At 49.9% G+C, this 15,709-nt stretch overlaps 4 protein-coding genes across 4 annotated transcripts; 2 read left to right on the plus strand and 2 right to left on the minus strand.

Annotated features, from left to right (window-relative positions):
* The first annotated feature begins 426 nt into the window (after positions 1-426).
* DEU56DRAFT_286352 (uncharacterized protein) lies at positions 427-4,080 on the plus strand. The gene is made up of 3 exons (XM_041345481.1): positions 427-432; positions 496-3,915; positions 3,970-4,080. Exon 2 carries the CDS (start codon positions 596-598, stop codon positions 3,704-3,706), a length of 3,111 nt encoding a protein of 1,036 aa, XP_041209536.1. The 5' UTR covers positions 427-432; positions 496-595; the 3' UTR covers positions 3,707-3,915; positions 3,970-4,080.
* DEU56DRAFT_735007 (kinase-like domain-containing protein) lies at positions 3,790-4,944 on the plus strand (the record flags this gene model as incomplete). The annotated part of the gene is made up of 7 exons (XM_041348417.1): positions 3,790-3,915; positions 3,970-4,035; positions 4,088-4,273; positions 4,329-4,397; positions 4,456-4,675; positions 4,699-4,700; positions 4,726-4,944. Coding segments are annotated over 7 exons (888 nt in total), but the record flags the coding sequence as incomplete, so codon positions are not given.
* Positions 4,945-5,100: 156 nt separating this feature from the next.
* DEU56DRAFT_980002 (uncharacterized protein) lies at positions 5,101-7,891 on the minus strand. Its single transcript, XM_041359766.1, has 5 exons — positions 7,547-7,891; positions 7,168-7,497; positions 7,016-7,116; positions 5,453-6,966; positions 5,101-5,392 (listed from the first exon to the last, which is right to left on the minus strand). The coding sequence occupies exons 1-5, from the start codon at positions 7,840-7,842 to the stop codon at positions 5,336-5,338; spliced, it is 2,298 nt and encodes a 765-aa protein (XP_041209538.1). The 5' UTR covers positions 7,843-7,891; the 3' UTR covers positions 5,101-5,335.
* A 74-nt stretch (positions 7,892-7,965) lies between these two features.
* DEU56DRAFT_797697 (uncharacterized protein) lies at positions 7,966-9,105 on the minus strand. The gene is made up of 5 exons (XM_041352957.1): positions 9,079-9,105; positions 8,893-9,027; positions 8,609-8,834; positions 8,499-8,550; positions 7,966-8,443 (listed from the first exon to the last, which is right to left on the minus strand). The coding sequence occupies exons 1-5, from the start codon at positions 9,086-9,088 to the stop codon at positions 8,240-8,242; spliced, it is 627 nt and encodes a 208-aa protein (XP_041209539.1). The 5' UTR covers positions 9,089-9,105; the 3' UTR covers positions 7,966-8,239.
* Positions 9,106-15,709: the final 6,604 nt, after the last annotated feature.

The following is a 15,709-nucleotide window of genomic DNA, read 5'->3' on the forward strand; positions in this document are numbered from 1 at the left end:
GCAGCGGAGATCACCTCAACATCGTCACGGTCTTGCATGTTTTCTCTTCCACCAGTTGCAAAGCACCGCATCATGATAAACTATGAACGGCCTTGGATCTTGGCGTCTCTTAGTAGTCCTAGGCTTAGATCTGGCGAGTACAACAATATCATATGCCAAACTCGGGGAGCAAATTAAAGGTGGGACCTTCCTACCAGTTTGGCTCGTTTGCCTAGTCCGCGAGCTTGCGCGTGATAAACTCGGGATAGTAATCGCATCATGAGATCATGTGCGCATATGCTGTATTCTGGATAGAGCTGCGGCTGGATGTAATTCATGCCTTGCATGACCCAAACCATAGCTAGAGACCAAAAGGTGCGTACTAAGAGTCCCTATACTTGAGACTCAGTTGATTCTAAACTTCATGATTAGATCTATCATATCCCCGCATCAGTTTAGTTCATGTCGTCGTCGTCCATTAATGTAATCACTGATTTGGCTCTCGTTCTTGCACAGTCCTTTTTAGCAGGTACCCACCGACTCCTCATTGGCAGTCCTTCACCAGCTAGCCACTATAATCCAGTATACACCTACTTTGCTTGGTCACTCATGCATAATGACGACCTTGGTTCTCAATTCCATTGAATCCTCGACCACCACATCCGCCGCCTATTTTGAGCCTGACGAAAAATGGAAGAGTGGCCTCAAAGTCGATATCGAGAACAACTTGCGCTCCATGGTCACCGAGGCCAAGCAGAATCTCAACGATACATCGACGAAAGCCCCAGTCAGTACTTTCGAGCGCGAGCGATTGACCGAGGTTGCCCCAATAAAGAGCATCCGTAATGTTGCCGAGGAGCAGTTCCGTATTCCACTAGAATGTGAGATCAAGGTCAAAACTGCTCAGTCTTCTTCTTCCTTGCAGTCTTCTGCGAATACTTCAGAGCCACGTACTTTTGGTCCCACACCCGAACATGCTACCTGGCCTCCGCAAGAGCTCTCAGAGGTTAAGCACGATCTCTCTCGTTTAGCCAGCCGAGAGCGTGAACATGTACCTCGCGATACCAACAAGGGTCGTGCAAGCATCGCAATGGGATCATCCACGTCGGATATGGCAGACAGAGGTTTTGAGCGCCCAAAGCATTCGCCCTCCATCGATAAACTAGATGACGCGCCCAGGTTCGCGCGTTCAGCTATGGATGCTCATGAGAGGGGACTCTTTTGGCCAGCGAGTCATTCCAGCAGACCTGTCCTCCCAGAGTCCTGGCTCCCGTCAACGCCTGAAGAAGATACCCCGATGTCTCATACCTTCACCAATATTGCGCGAAGGGGGAGTGCGGCGAGCGCTAGCTCTTTTTGGGCACCATCAGTGCTCAACATCCCGTCTTCTACCGACCCGCATGATGTGACTACTGATACGAAGGAGAGGGGGAGAGATCGTATTTCGGCCATGGAACAAGAGTGGAGTGCCATTTATAGAGCTCGGGATAGACGGCGAACCGCGTCGTACACCCATACTGAAGCCCAAACCAGCTCCTCTACCTTTGAGCGGCTGGACGAGCGTAACCCACCACCACCTTTATCCTATTCAGTGGCACCTAGCCCGTACACCGCAGTCCCCGCCGCCAGATACTCTTGCTCCTCGGGCAGCCTGAGCTCTACAGTCCCCACGGGTTACTCTAACTCTTCAGACAGCCCAAGTTCTACGGTCCCCACCGGATATTCTTACTCCCTCCCGTCCTCGCAGGTACCCCTACCGTCTGCCAGCAGACCTATCGCCATCAAGAAATTGTTCTCATTGGACGATGACAGCTTTCAATCCAGCCCGAGTCCCAAAGACTGGGATGTTCCATCACGCTCGCCGTACGAACCCTACCATGAGTTCCCGGATTCTCCACAGACGCCGGATGAACTCCCGCGGAGCTGGCCGTCATCCAGCTTCCGTACTCGACTCTCCTCGCAAGACATGCGCTACGGGCTCTATCACACTCAGCATGTCCATATGTATGATGGTGTCCATGACGATTTTGACTGGTGTGAGTATGATGAGCGCAGTATTCGCCAGAGAGAAGAGAGCTTCCGGAGGAGAGAGGAAGAAATTTCTTTGCGGGAGCAAGAATTAAAGAGGAGAGAGGATGTTATACGGGAGGAGGAGGTTAAGCAGAAAGAGCGCGAGGAGAAGGAAGCCAAACGCGTGGATGATGAAATCATGTGCAAAGAGCTCGATATCATAAACCAGGAGGAGGGGGCAAAAACGAGGGAGGCGGGAACCGAACATGAAGGAGCAGGAACCAAGTTGAAGGAGAAGCATACGAAGACTGAAGGGAAGAAAGCCGAGATGAAGGAGGTACAGGACAAGAGAAGGGTGGAAGACCTCAGGCAACGTGAAGAGCCAGCAGCGAGGCGTTTAGTCGAGGAAGATATTCGTATGACACGAGACGTTTTGCGAAAGTCAGAGGAGGCGAAACGCAAGGAAGATGAAGTTAGACTCAAAGAAGAGGCATCGCGCGCCACAGAGGAAAAGATCCGGAGGAAAGAGGAAGAACTTGCGCAACGAGAGGGAGCACTACTTCGTAGGGAGGCAGAGGCGAGCAGTCGACATCACCAGCAGAAGGTCCAACAGGAAGAACTTCGGAAGCGCGCAGAGACAAGGCGCCAAAGTGTGGAGGAAAAGACGAAGCAGGGCTGGAAGTTCTGGGGTCATAATCCACCTGACCCTAATCGAACAACACCACCTCCCGGGATGTCTACTTCTCGATCATTTTCGTCTTCTACAGGACCTGGGCCACCAAACCGCAACGAGCGCGTGTTAGCAGCAAGTTCGCCTACTAACAGGGACCGTTCCACGTCAATAGGCACTAGCCATAGCAGCACAACCAGGATATCCTTGACTCGGTTGAGCTCGACCGCGAACTCACAGCGATCGAGTACACCTAAGACGCAAATGCCGTCAGCCCAGAAGAACTCACCTCGCCAGATGCCCACTTCTCGATCATCATCTTCTATGGGACCTTGCCCAACCCCCAACAGTAATGAGCTTCACATGTCTGCAGCAAATTTACCTACAGACAGGGGCCGCACAAGCACCAGTCGTAGAGCCGCAACCTGGACGTCCTCGACTCGGCTAAGCTGGACCGAAAGCTTACGCCCGCCAAGCACACCTAAGCCACAAACACCATCAGCCCACAAGAATACACCCCGCCAGATGTCTACTTCTCGATCTCCCTCGTCTTCTGCAAGACCTTGGCCCATCCCCAACCGTAACGAGCTCCACATGCCTGCAGCAAACTCACATAGGGGCCACCCCAAATCAACCAACACCAGCCGTAGCAACACACCCTGGACGTCCTCGACTCGGCTGAGCTCGCTCCCAAGCGCACAGTCATCGAGCATACCTAAGCCGCAAAAGTTATCAGCCCAGAAGAGCGCGCCTCCTCGGATATCTTCTTCTCGTTCTGTTTCGTCTTCTACAACAAAACCTTGGCCAATCCCCAGCCGTAACGACCTTCATATGCCTGCAACAAGTTCGCCTACGTATAATAGCCGCTCCAAATCGACGAGCACTAGTCCCAGCACAACCTGGTCATACTCAACTCGGCCGATCCTGACCTCGCAGCCCTCCAGTACACCCAAGTCACAAACGCCACCATCCCAGCAGAATAACAAAGTAGCACCAGGCGCCATACTCCTGAATGTATGGATGTGCATTATTGACATATACCCCTGACTCACGCAGCTATCCAGACTTCCACTATACCTTTATCGGAAACAACGGCAACAGAGGAAGAAGCCAGCCAAGAGCTACCCGGTTCTGCGTCAGATTTTCTGGAAGATCTTACCAATGACCTACAGGGAAGATCGCAGTATCCGACCAATTTCGGGGGCTTTGGGGACATCTGGAAGTGTGATTTAGTGAAAGCCGGTGAGATCGTCCAGGTATGCTCAGCTTACAGTGCTTCCTATGGTAGTATTATCTTGAACATGACGCAGGTTGCAGCGAAGACAATTCGTGCTTTCGAGTCGGATAACGAGGAATTGATGCGGAAGAATGCGAAGGTAATGTCCCTCTTCCATGCATGTTAATCTTTCCAATGATGACACGGCTTAGAGAGTGCGTCGTGAGCTGAAAGTCTGGGGCCGGCTTAAACATGATAGCATCCTTCCCCTATGGGGAGTAGCAAACGACTTTGGGCCCCACCCCGCAATGATTTGCCCGTGGGCTGATAATGGAGCTCTCACAGGCTTTCTTGAGCGCCAACAAGATGTGTTGTCATCTCAAGATAAGTTCTCGCTTGTAAGCCCTTTTTCAAGCATCTCCAGACGTTTGCTGATGTGTAGACACACGCTAGCTGAATGACATTGCCCTTGGATTACAATACCTTCACAATGAATCAGTTGTCCATGGTGATCTGACAGGGGTGCGTATAGCCGCTCACAGAAGGCGTATTCCTCATTACTTACGTCCATACTCTCTAGTCAAATGTCTTGATTTACGGCAACGGTCGGGCATGCCTTGCTGACTTTGGTCTCTCCACTATCATCCTGGAGTTCATTGGCACCTCCTACTTTACGAGCTCCATCCGAGGGAATGTCCGATGGGTAGCTGCAGAGTTATGTGAAGCACCAGAGGATGATGAAGTCTTGCTCAGTACCGAGTGCGACATATACTCATTTGGAAGTATCACGCTGCAGGCTAGTAACTCAATTTTCGACCGAAAGACGTTGTTCATTTTGCACATGTTATAGGTGTTGACTTGCAAGGTCCCCTACTACAACGTGAAGAAGGATATTGTGGTCTTGGGGCAAGTCATCAAGGGCTTGAAACCAGAGCCTCCCAAGGAGTCGCAAATAGCGCCCAGGCACTGGGAGTTCATACAGCAATGCTGGTTGCCTCGCGCAAGTCGTCCGTCGGTTGGGGAAATTGTAGCATTTGTTGAATGTGAACGACAAGCTCTGCCATCCTAGCCTCCTGAACAGACAGTGTCACAGGGATCTACAGCGTGATGCAGAATCCGAAGATCGTACATAGAGAAATGTTTCTCAAGTAACAATCATAGATGATAATTTATCCGCCCACTTTTGCGGAAAAGTAGCTCTCAAAACCGGCCGCCTTGTACAACCCGACATGATATATATCTCACCGAAATGAAGTCTCAAACCAAACTTGAATCAAACGAAGCAAATACAATATCATCGAATGCAAAACGTTCCTGACAAGATACTCGGCAACACAGCGGCAACGCCTACAATACGCATCATCAAAGGAGTGGAGGGGTAGTGGGGGTAGCAATCGCGAGCAAAAATATATGAGCTCTTGTAATGAGTTTTCCAGACATCCAAAGCCATCCCCAGGACATCATTTCGCATTCGAGGTGTACTCCTGCCAAAGAGTGTCCACGAAATCTTTGTCTGTCTAAAAACAAAACGAAAAGTCAGAGGGTGCTCTAGACTTGAGGAGGAATAGAAGACATACGTGTATGAGAGTCAGAACTTCCCGGACAAAGTCGTTCCTCGATAAATTATTCGAACTTGTATTCTTCTTCTGAGCGAGAGCAGACAGGAGAGAGGCATGCACAGCATGGGCGTCGATGGTGTTTGGGCCATCAACGGAGCTCTGACTGGCTACAGAACCAGTACGCTCCTTACGTACATGCTTGGCCTTGCCATTGACAACGACCGCAGGTGTCGAAACGACATCTTGAGGCTGTGGAAGTGGCATGGCCTTGACAGGCGGTGGCACATCCCAGCTATTCTCTATCTCCTCTCTCTCTCGCTCACGATCCTTCTCCCGCTCCTTCCGCCCTTTCTTCTGGTTCCTCCTGTTCTTCGAGCGCTGCTCCTTCGCAAATGCATCTGGATCACTCAGCGCACTCGTATCGGCAAAGTCGAGCTCGATCATATCAGAGTCCGCCTCGACAAACGGAGCACGAGGGTATGGCCACAAGTCAGAATCTGCCTCGAACGGAATAAGGGGGCGCGGTTTGGGTACGGAGTGTGTGCCATTGACGCTGGTCGACGTGGGCGTGGTATCTGGGTCCCCAGGTCGCGGAGGTGCGACAGAGGGAATATGAAGGTGTGGTGAGGCACGCGAGTGCTTCTGAGTCTGAGCAGCAGCGAGGAGGTCCCCGACCACTGTGATATCAGAGTTGAAACCTCGGAGCGGTGGGCGAGGGGTTACATCGCCCAGAGTTCTGCTGCTCCCATTTCTTGTGCTGTTGTACTCAGCTTGGCCCATAGGTACAGAGAGGAGTGGCAGCCCGGAGGATGACCCTGCAGCTTGCAGCTCCACGTTATATTCTGCATCAGCATCAAGTACAGTGCTAGAAACAGAATATCCTCCTTCTGAAATAGACCCGTCATCACTTGCCTCGTTATCACCCTCATAGGCACGCGACGCGGGGAGCCCAAGAAGCGTCGAGATGACATCTTGGTTAAGCACCTGAGGTAGTGCAGTAGACGTTGGTTTGGGAGAAAGGATGAGCGGATTGTGTGAGCTGGCAGTGTGTCCAACAGTGTATGTGGTAGACTGAGCTTGTGTAGTATATGCGGATTGTGAATGTGTGGAGGTATGCGGGGGGAGGGAAGCTGATGCCGTTCCGGTGCGAGACGGCCCACGATTGGGTTGGCTTGGCGGTGGTGCGGAGGCGAAGATGGTATCCAACAAAGCTAATCCGCGAGTTGGAGGAACGGAATTGGAGGTCGGTGGCGGAACAGACGCCGTTCTATGAGAATTCCCGCCGCCGGGTAGGCCTGCCAGTAAACTTGCAGAGGCCTCATTATTCTGCGATTGTAGGGACAGATGCTGTGGAGTAGAACTCGTGCCTCCCAGCTTGGCAAAGAGTTTATCGAGCTCAGATACATTCCCGTTGGAACGACTACTATCCGAGGGTGCGGGTTTACTTCCTGTGTGATACTCTTCCGACTCTGAAATGCTATGTATGCTGCTAGTATTGGATGCGCTCGATGCCGAGCGCATATGTGAACGTTCTACAAAACGTTGAGAGCAAATTTTTAAATGAGATTACAGTCCACCCACCACTGGCCCTCGATGACGACCGGAAGTTCGGGGGAGGACGATCCGGGCCATATCTATACTCCTCCGGATACGGAAGATTCTTCTTGATATAGCTATGCAATCTGCAAGCACGTCAGAGTATATACAAGAATCGTGAAAGGCCTGCCGCTCACCTCAACACAACATCTTGCATGCTTTCTCTTGCATCAGTTGCAAAGCACCACAACCCGACCGTTTGGGATCGGCCTTTCTCAGTATCTTGTAGTTGTCCTAGATTTGGCACGACGAACTCGGGAGCAAATTTAGAGGCAGGACCTTCCTGCTTGGAAAGGGGTAGTTTGTCTCGTGCGTCTGCGAGCCTGCGTGTGGTAAAGTCGGGATAATGACGCATCATGAGATAGGAACCATGTGCGCCTATGCCATCTTCTGGATAGAGTCGCTGGATGTAGTCATCCATGCCCACACGATTCAAAATGTAGAGACCATAAGGTGGGTAAGAGTCCCTACAGAAGATGAGTCTGCAGATATGCCAAACAGATGTGGTGAACGCACCGCTCGTACAAAAACATACTCCCCTCATAACCTTGCTTCTCCCATTTGTCGCCGTTATGGTGGTACACGCAAACGTGGCTGAACTGATCGAATATGGATACAATAGAAGGGTCTCTTCGACGAACAACCTTCATGTTCGAGAGATAGCGCGACTGAGGAGACATTCCTAGATGTGATTGTGCAGACGGGATTGTTTCTGGAGGAGCTGGCTCTAGTGGTTGCGGCTGTTGATGACGATGTTGCTGAGAGTGTGTTGATACAGAAGAATTAGAACGAGCTCGGCGAGGAGGACCCATGGCAGATTTGTTGAAGCAGTTGTAGCAGATAGTGGAGGTTATGAGGCAAGGAACACGTACATCATACAAGCTACAAAGTTGCCACTTTGCCTGTACAATCTAATCACCCCCATTTGGGGAGGTCGATTTGAAAACAGCGTGATTCGAATTCGACACTCGATGACAATAGTAAATTGATCTGTAACGTGTAATGGAAAGACATAGACTATGAAGTCGGTGCACCGAACGTTTGCAATGATCTTTGTGCAGCTTCCCTGTTCCCTGTTTGCAGTGGTGCGCGCTGCGGCCTGATATTGATTTGCCTATCCTCCACATAAATACCACGTACGACGAAGGTCAAAAGTGATACCACATGTCCATAAAGAATTTAGCCAGATAACTTCGATCATTTCGCGCGCTAAACACTACTGCCCGTTGATACGTGTCCGCGCTCCTGGAAAGCAATTGTGCTCATACCAGTGCCCTCGTCGGAGCTGGCCACAAGCTTAGCATGATATTCTCGAATGCCAAGGATGAGACGCGGTCCCAGCACAAACATCTGAATGGGCTGGGCAATTTGAAGAATGCCAAAATATATAGTACTTGCCACGGAAGATGAGTCCTGCATTGGAAATGATGAGGAGTACTCATACAGATGTCAGTCAGACCGGACGCACCATGAGCGTTGGAGACAACGAGCCAATGTTGAAGCAAGACACCGCAACAAAACTAACACACGCAAAACTTCAGTGAAACAAAATAATAAAATACAGATAACTAAACTTACGCCACAAAGTCCAGCACGTGGCCCTTTATTAGCACCATAAAAGAGTCTCCTCCTGTCGGCATCTGTCGCACTTCACAGAAGTGTTTTATAACAATCCAAAGTGCAAGACACAGGGCGAGGATCTCCCATATAAGAGTGGGTATCAAAGTCTCGCGAGTCAGTTGCATAGCTTCTAAGTTAGCATAACCGGTGAGACACTGAGAGTTGCCAGAGAGTATTATTTCCTCTGCAATTCGTCCATAAGCCTCAGGCGCTCAAGAGTTTCGTCCATAATTAGAGCTCACCCCCTGAAACATAGCTGTCTCCTATTGCGGTCATCACTCCGGTAGCGATAGTAGAAGCCAGCAAAAGTACAACGAGAAAGATGAGCATCTTTTTGGATCGCTGATACATCGCGTATATCCGAGTCATCATGATGACTTGTGCAATATTAGTCAACAAAAAGGAGGTATTGCAGCCGAGTAGCTCACCGCCCAGCATGGCATTGACGATGACAGGCGTCCACGACTGTGCGAAGTGAAGGATAGTGCCTGAAAAATACCAGTTACTGGTGCACGTTGGTGGACTCGATGTAAGCCGATCTCGGCTTACTACGTCATAGAACACACGACGTCACTTCTCTTCTGAGGTTCTGATGCGTCGCTGATAGCTGATTGGACACCGTCGATCTACTGATCACTATATATACCGTGCTGTGCACATACCTACGGATCATCTCCTTTCCGCACTTTGCAATCACACTCTCTTCCACGTTATTGCTGTCTGATCCTTAGTGTTGCCGTCGACGTGACGGCCTTCCACTTTTTTTTAACATTGAAGTCGAGCATATCGACTACCGCACCGTTCTCCTACCGACCCTCCGTTCCGTCGATCTGACCTCACGGTCTTATCAGAAACACCGTACCGATTGTCAGGGCATTGACTCAGGTCAGCCCGATACCGCACATACAAACTGCCTCCTCGTCGCTCCCGTAGCGTACCTCCTACGACTGTCACTACACGCAGTCGTAGTAAGGTTGGCACAACACCACCGACCACAGACGCGAACCCACACGTACCATCTGTGATATCTGATCGCCCTCCGTCCCCAACCCCAACGGATAGATCCTCCTCCTCGGAATCCACAACTCCTCAGTGTGTTCCCCAGACAATGTCGACAACGACAAAAACAGCACGCGTTGAACAATCGTCAGCAAGCAAACCACCATTTCTCACCGCGGGTGAAATAACGCCCGAGGCGCTACGCGCCTGGGAAATGGGCTGTCTCCAATTGTTTCTTCATAAGGAAGTAAAGGACGCTGACAAGGTCAAGAAAGTTGCGTGGGGCATGCAGGACCCAATCGTCCAAGACTGGTACCTCAACAATCAGGACGTCCTCGATGCTCTCACCTTCAAGGAATATATGGCGGCCGTACGGGATTATTGGCTACCTACAGACTGGTCAGACGCTGTTCGCCGCAAGATGCTCGCATCAACCCAGGGCCAACGGCCGTTCGCTGAGTGGGCTATCGACGTTCAAAGTCAAAACACCCTGCTTCGTGACACCAAATCCCATCTCGATGACGTCAACATTCTATATCATCTCGAATCGCACATGAATTCAGACTTAGCGGCGGATTACTATGCTGAGAAGATAGACGAGCCTGACTTACGCAAATGGTTGGAGAAGGTACGACTGCTCGATGACAAGCGTCTCCGCTACTTCGCACGTCAGAAAGGCGCAGTCGAAGCCGCCCTGCGCGCAGAACGGGCACGCAATGGCACGGACAAGACCAGCAACGACAAGAAACTGTTCGCCAACATACGAACGGCAAACAAGAGCACCAATTCTTCCTCCTCAACGTCTAAGAACTTTGTTCGCCTCCCACCACTCACAGATGCAGAACGACAGCTCCTTCGTGATAATGATGGTTGCTTTAAGTGTCGGGAACCGTTCGCTGGCCATGGATCTGCGGCGTGCCAGAAGGGATTTCCCGATGGCGCTACCTACAAAGCAATAACCACGTCAACGATCGCCGCGAAGAAGGCCAGGAAGGGTACTGGCGTAATAGCAGCCGTCGACGTAGAAGACAACGAAACAGATACCATAGCCGTCGTTATGCCATCTGCGGCACTGGGGAATGGTACTGACTCCGGCGAAGAGTGCGTGGCTCCGCTACAAACCCCTCACCTTCGCTGGAACTGTCTTATTGACGGGCCTGCGGTTACTTCTCCTATATCCGTGTCTGCGCTTATTGACCACGGTTCCTCTCTAGTTCTGATTGGTGAAGATATTGTTGATAAACTCGGACTACGCCGTCGCAAACTGTCGAAACCGCTACCCATCTCTCTCGCATTGTCTCAAGACAAAGACTCCATTTCACTTTCGCATTACGTCAAACTCTCTTGTACTTCGTTGGACCACGCGTTTATGTCTCGCACTGTACGTGCCATTGTGGCACCAAACCTTTGTACGCCGCTACTACTTGGTGGTCCTTTCCTTCAACACAATCGAATCGTGATTGACCATGAACTACGTACGTGCGTGGCTAAGGATGCTAACTACGACCTGCTACAACAACTGCCAGCAACGCCTCCTGCTAAGGTAACTCGGTCATCAATGTCGGGTCCCGAATTATTCTGGACCAAGCGCAAGATCGTCGCAGAACTCAAATGTGTACTTCCCGAGCTGAAAAAGATTGTTGATGACGAGTGCGAAACGGTAACCGGTGTTGACGTTGTGGCGGCGGTTCAATCGAAGATCAACGACCTTCTTTATCAAGAGAAGCTGAAGAAGCTCGATCACAAATTAAAACAAGAGTTCTCGGAGCGCTTCCCTGCCGATATCCCACACAATGATACAATGCCAAGTGATGTACTCTTTCGTATCAACCTTAAGGACGCTAACAAAATAGTGCAACAACGCTCGTATGACTGCCCCAAGAAATATCGGGCCGCATGGAAGACTCTCCTGGACTCACATTTACAGAGCGGACGACTGCGACCCTCGGATAGTGAGTGGTCGTCACCATCATTCATCATACCGAAGGCGGACCCAACGGTTCTACCTCGCTGGGTCAACGATTTCCGTCATCTCAATCAAAATACCGTCCCGGACAACCACCCATTACCACGAATCGATGAAATTTTGAAAGACTGCGCAAGAGGGAAGTTTTTCGGTAAAATAGATATGACTAACGCATTCTTTCAGACTCGTGTACATCCCGAGGATATGAAATTTCTCGCGGTACACACACCGTTCGGCAAGTTCGAGTGGACCGTCATGCCAATGGGGGTACGAAACGCGCCCGCGGTGCATCAACGTCGCATGATGACTGCCTTACGACATCTAATTGGGAAGATCTGCCATGTGTATTTGGACGATATCATCATTTGGTCTCAATCACTCGAAGAACATGAAGCTAACGTGCGCTTGGTATTGCTTGCCCTGCAAGAAGCGCACCTCTACTGTTCTTCAATGAAGACTTCATTGTTCTGCACAGAAATTGACTTTTTAGGTCACCACATATCTTCTCGTGGTATCGAAGCGGATAACTCAGAGATTGAACATATTTTGGATTGGCCACGACCTCGCAAGGCTTCGGACGTGCGCGCCTTTCTGGGTATGGTAAGATATTTATCGGATCACCTTCCTGGAGTCGCGAAGCACACACGCATATTGTCCGCACTAACAACAAAGGAAGCGGAACTGCATTTCCCAGCATGGTCGGACACCCATCAGAAAGCGTTTAACGACATCAAGACCCTCGTAATAAGTCCTCAGTGCCTTACGTCTATCGACCATGACAACCCTGGCGACAATCGCATATTTCTCACGTGCGACGCTTCGGACTACGCGACAGGCTCAGTTCTATCTTGGGGGGTAACCCGCGAATCATCTCGTCCTGTAGCCTTTGACTCAACACAGCTGCGTGGGGCGGAACTCAACTATCCCGTCCACGAGAAGGAACTTCTAGCAATTATCAGAGGACTCAAGAAATGGCGGATGGAATTATTGGGTATGCCCATACAGGTTTACACTGACCATCGTACCCTAGAGAACTTCAACACACAACGAGATTTATCCCGACGACAAGCCCGCTGGGCCGAATACATGTCGCAATACGACCTCCAAATTCATTACCTCAAGGGAGAACTTAACACGGCAGCAGACGCACTATCTCGTCGTACAGACACCATATCACCTACGCAAATATGCGCCTCCATATTAACACTACAGAGCGACCCCACGCTGGTGCAGCGTGTCCTCGCCGGGTACGCACAGGATCCCTGGTGTAATAAACTAAACGATCTTCTACAGTCCCTGCCGGGCCTCACCAAAGACGAACGCGGCCTCTTCTACGTTTCGGGTCGACTGGTAATTCCAAGAGTCGACAACCTTCGCGAACTCCTGTTTCATGCCGCACACGACGTGTCGGGACATTTCGGCGCGGACAAATCATACGAACTCTTACGTGCATCATACTATTGGCCAAGGATGAGAAGAGACCTCGTGGACTCATATATACCGTCGTGCATGGACTGCATGCGAAACAAATCAAGAACGACCGCGACTTCAGGTCCTCTACATCCCTTACCAGTACCAGACGCGCGCGGTGACTCAGTTGCGATAGACTTTATCGGGCCACTACCCGAGGACTGTGGTTATAACATGCTGGTAACTATGACTGACCGTTTAAACTCTGACATTCGTTTAGTGCCATGCAAATCCAACATTACAGCCGAACACTTCGCCACATTGTTTTTCGACAACTGGTTTTGTGAAAACGGCCTCCCAAGAGAAATTGTCTCAGACCGCGATAAGATTTTCCTGTCGAAATTCTGGCGCTCTTTACATAAACTAACTGGGATCAAATTAAAGATGTCTTCAGCCTACCACCCGGAAACAGATGGATCTAGCGAGAGAACGAACAAGACGGTCAATCAGTGTCTTCGGTATTACGTGGATCGAAATCATAAAGGCTGGGTGAAATCCCTCCCTCGTGTGCGTTTCCAACTGATGAACACCATCAACGCAAGCACCGGATTTTCGCCATTCCAGTTACACCTAGGCAGATCACCACGAGTCTTGCCTCCACTCGTCGACGTTGGGAACGCATCCACAGAAGAACCAGAATACGAAGACGTACGCAAGATCTTAACGGACTTACAGCTCAACGTACTCGAAGCTCAAGACAACCTCCTTATGGCCAAGGCGGCACAAGCAACCAGCACCAACAAACATCGCTCTCCCGAACTCGTACTCAAGAAGGGCGACCGCGTTATGCTAGCAACTAAGCACTGTCGAAGAGAATACATACAAAAGGGGGACAACCGCGTTGCCAAATTCATGCCCAGGTTCGACGGGCCTTACACCATACTCGATGCACACCCTGAAACCTCCACGTACACGCTGGATCTTCCAAATTCACCCAACATTTTTCCAACCTTTCATTCAAGTCATCTACGACAATATCACGCTAATGACTCGTCACTCTTCCCTTCACGCGAACTACCTCGCCCTGGTCCAGTGGTAACCGAAGACGGCCAACATGAAAACTTCATTGAAAAGATTATAGACGAACGACGGGTGGGCAGGGGGAAACAGTTCCTCGTACGCTGGGTCGGATTCGATGAAGCAGACGACGAATGGCTACCAAGGCGGGAGCTGGAAGACTGTGAAGCGTTAGATGTTTGGGAGAACGAAGGCTCAAAAAAAACATAGTTGGGAAGGGTGTAAGCCGATCTCGGCTTACTACGTCATAGAACACACGACGTCACTTCTCTTCTGAGGTTCTGATGCGTCGCTGATAGCTGATTGGACACCGTCGATCTACTGATCACTATATATACCGTGCTGTGCACATACCTACGGATCATCTCCTTTCCGCACTTTGCAATCACACTCTCTTCCACGTTATTGCTGTCTGATCCTTAGTGTTGCCGTCGACGTGACGGCCTTCCACTCGATCTCCAATGAACTCACAGCTGTTGAAGTCATTATATAGAAATAAGCCGGCTGAAGATATCACTCACCCCTAAGTAGGAGTACAGTAAGCAGTTGAATGGGAATGGGAATGGCAGGGGATACGCACTGCATCGCTTATCGAGACTAACACGATACTTACTGGATGTCACCGGTCAGAGACTCAGAAGAGATGGATACCGAGTATGTGAGGATACATACACAATTCGCATGCGCTGAATATGTGAGACATCGATTATTAGCAGTGTATTGTCAGCTCTCTGAACTTTCAAACATACACATAATATGTTATTCCGACATAGCGAACCTAATATATTTTGGAGTCAGTACAACTTGCCAACTTCGTTTATAGCATGAGCTACACACAGTGATATATAAGACAGTCATGAAAGACCAGCGTTGCCTCTGCCCGAAATAAATTGTCAGATCGTGTTATGCTTCAGAGTAATGTAGACTCTGCTCACCCAGACCAGCTCGAACTATCGAATGATTATCAGTGAGATGGCTGTGCCGGAAATGACATTGACTTACCTCTTGGGCGAATGTCAGTGCTTGAAACAGATATTAATCATCGCCGCGGCAAGTAGTAGCTCGCTCACCCCAGTCATATACTACTGCAGTAGAGGATACAACTGTAAAACCACAAGTCAAAGATAGAGTGAGATGTCATGTTGAACGTCATCCGACGACTTGCTCCTCACGAACCTATAAAATAGTCCATAACACGTTCCAAATCGATTGTCGTCCACCAAGCGGGATCATCCGATATGAAGGTCATGTTCAAGTTGGAATTGGCGTACTTGATACACGAATAGCGATAGCGTTCGTGCAGCTTCGGATACACCACCATCCAGCGCTTTTATAGAGATCTGTGTGGATTTCAAGTTCCATTCCCTGAATCGGATCCCTGATTGATGGTTGTATGCAACCATTGTCGTATGAAATCCTTGAAATAGAATATATAGGGAATAGCGTCAGAAGCCAGTGCTGAATAGAACCAAAGTTCATTTTTGGGATTTTGGATCTAAATGCAGGGAATATTTGAACACTGGGAAAATCTGTTCGTGATGGAACTTGTCTCAATGCTGCGTGCTCGAGATATTCTGTATCAGTTCAATCAGATACCATATGGTTCC

Source organism: Suillus clintonianus (genome assembly GCF_016758775.1).
Source record: "Suillus clintonianus strain FC179 chromosome Unknown DEU56scaffold_27, whole genome shotgun sequence".
In the NCBI taxonomy this organism is placed as follows: Eukaryota; Fungi; Basidiomycota; class Agaricomycetes; order Boletales; family Suillaceae; genus Suillus; species Suillus clintonianus.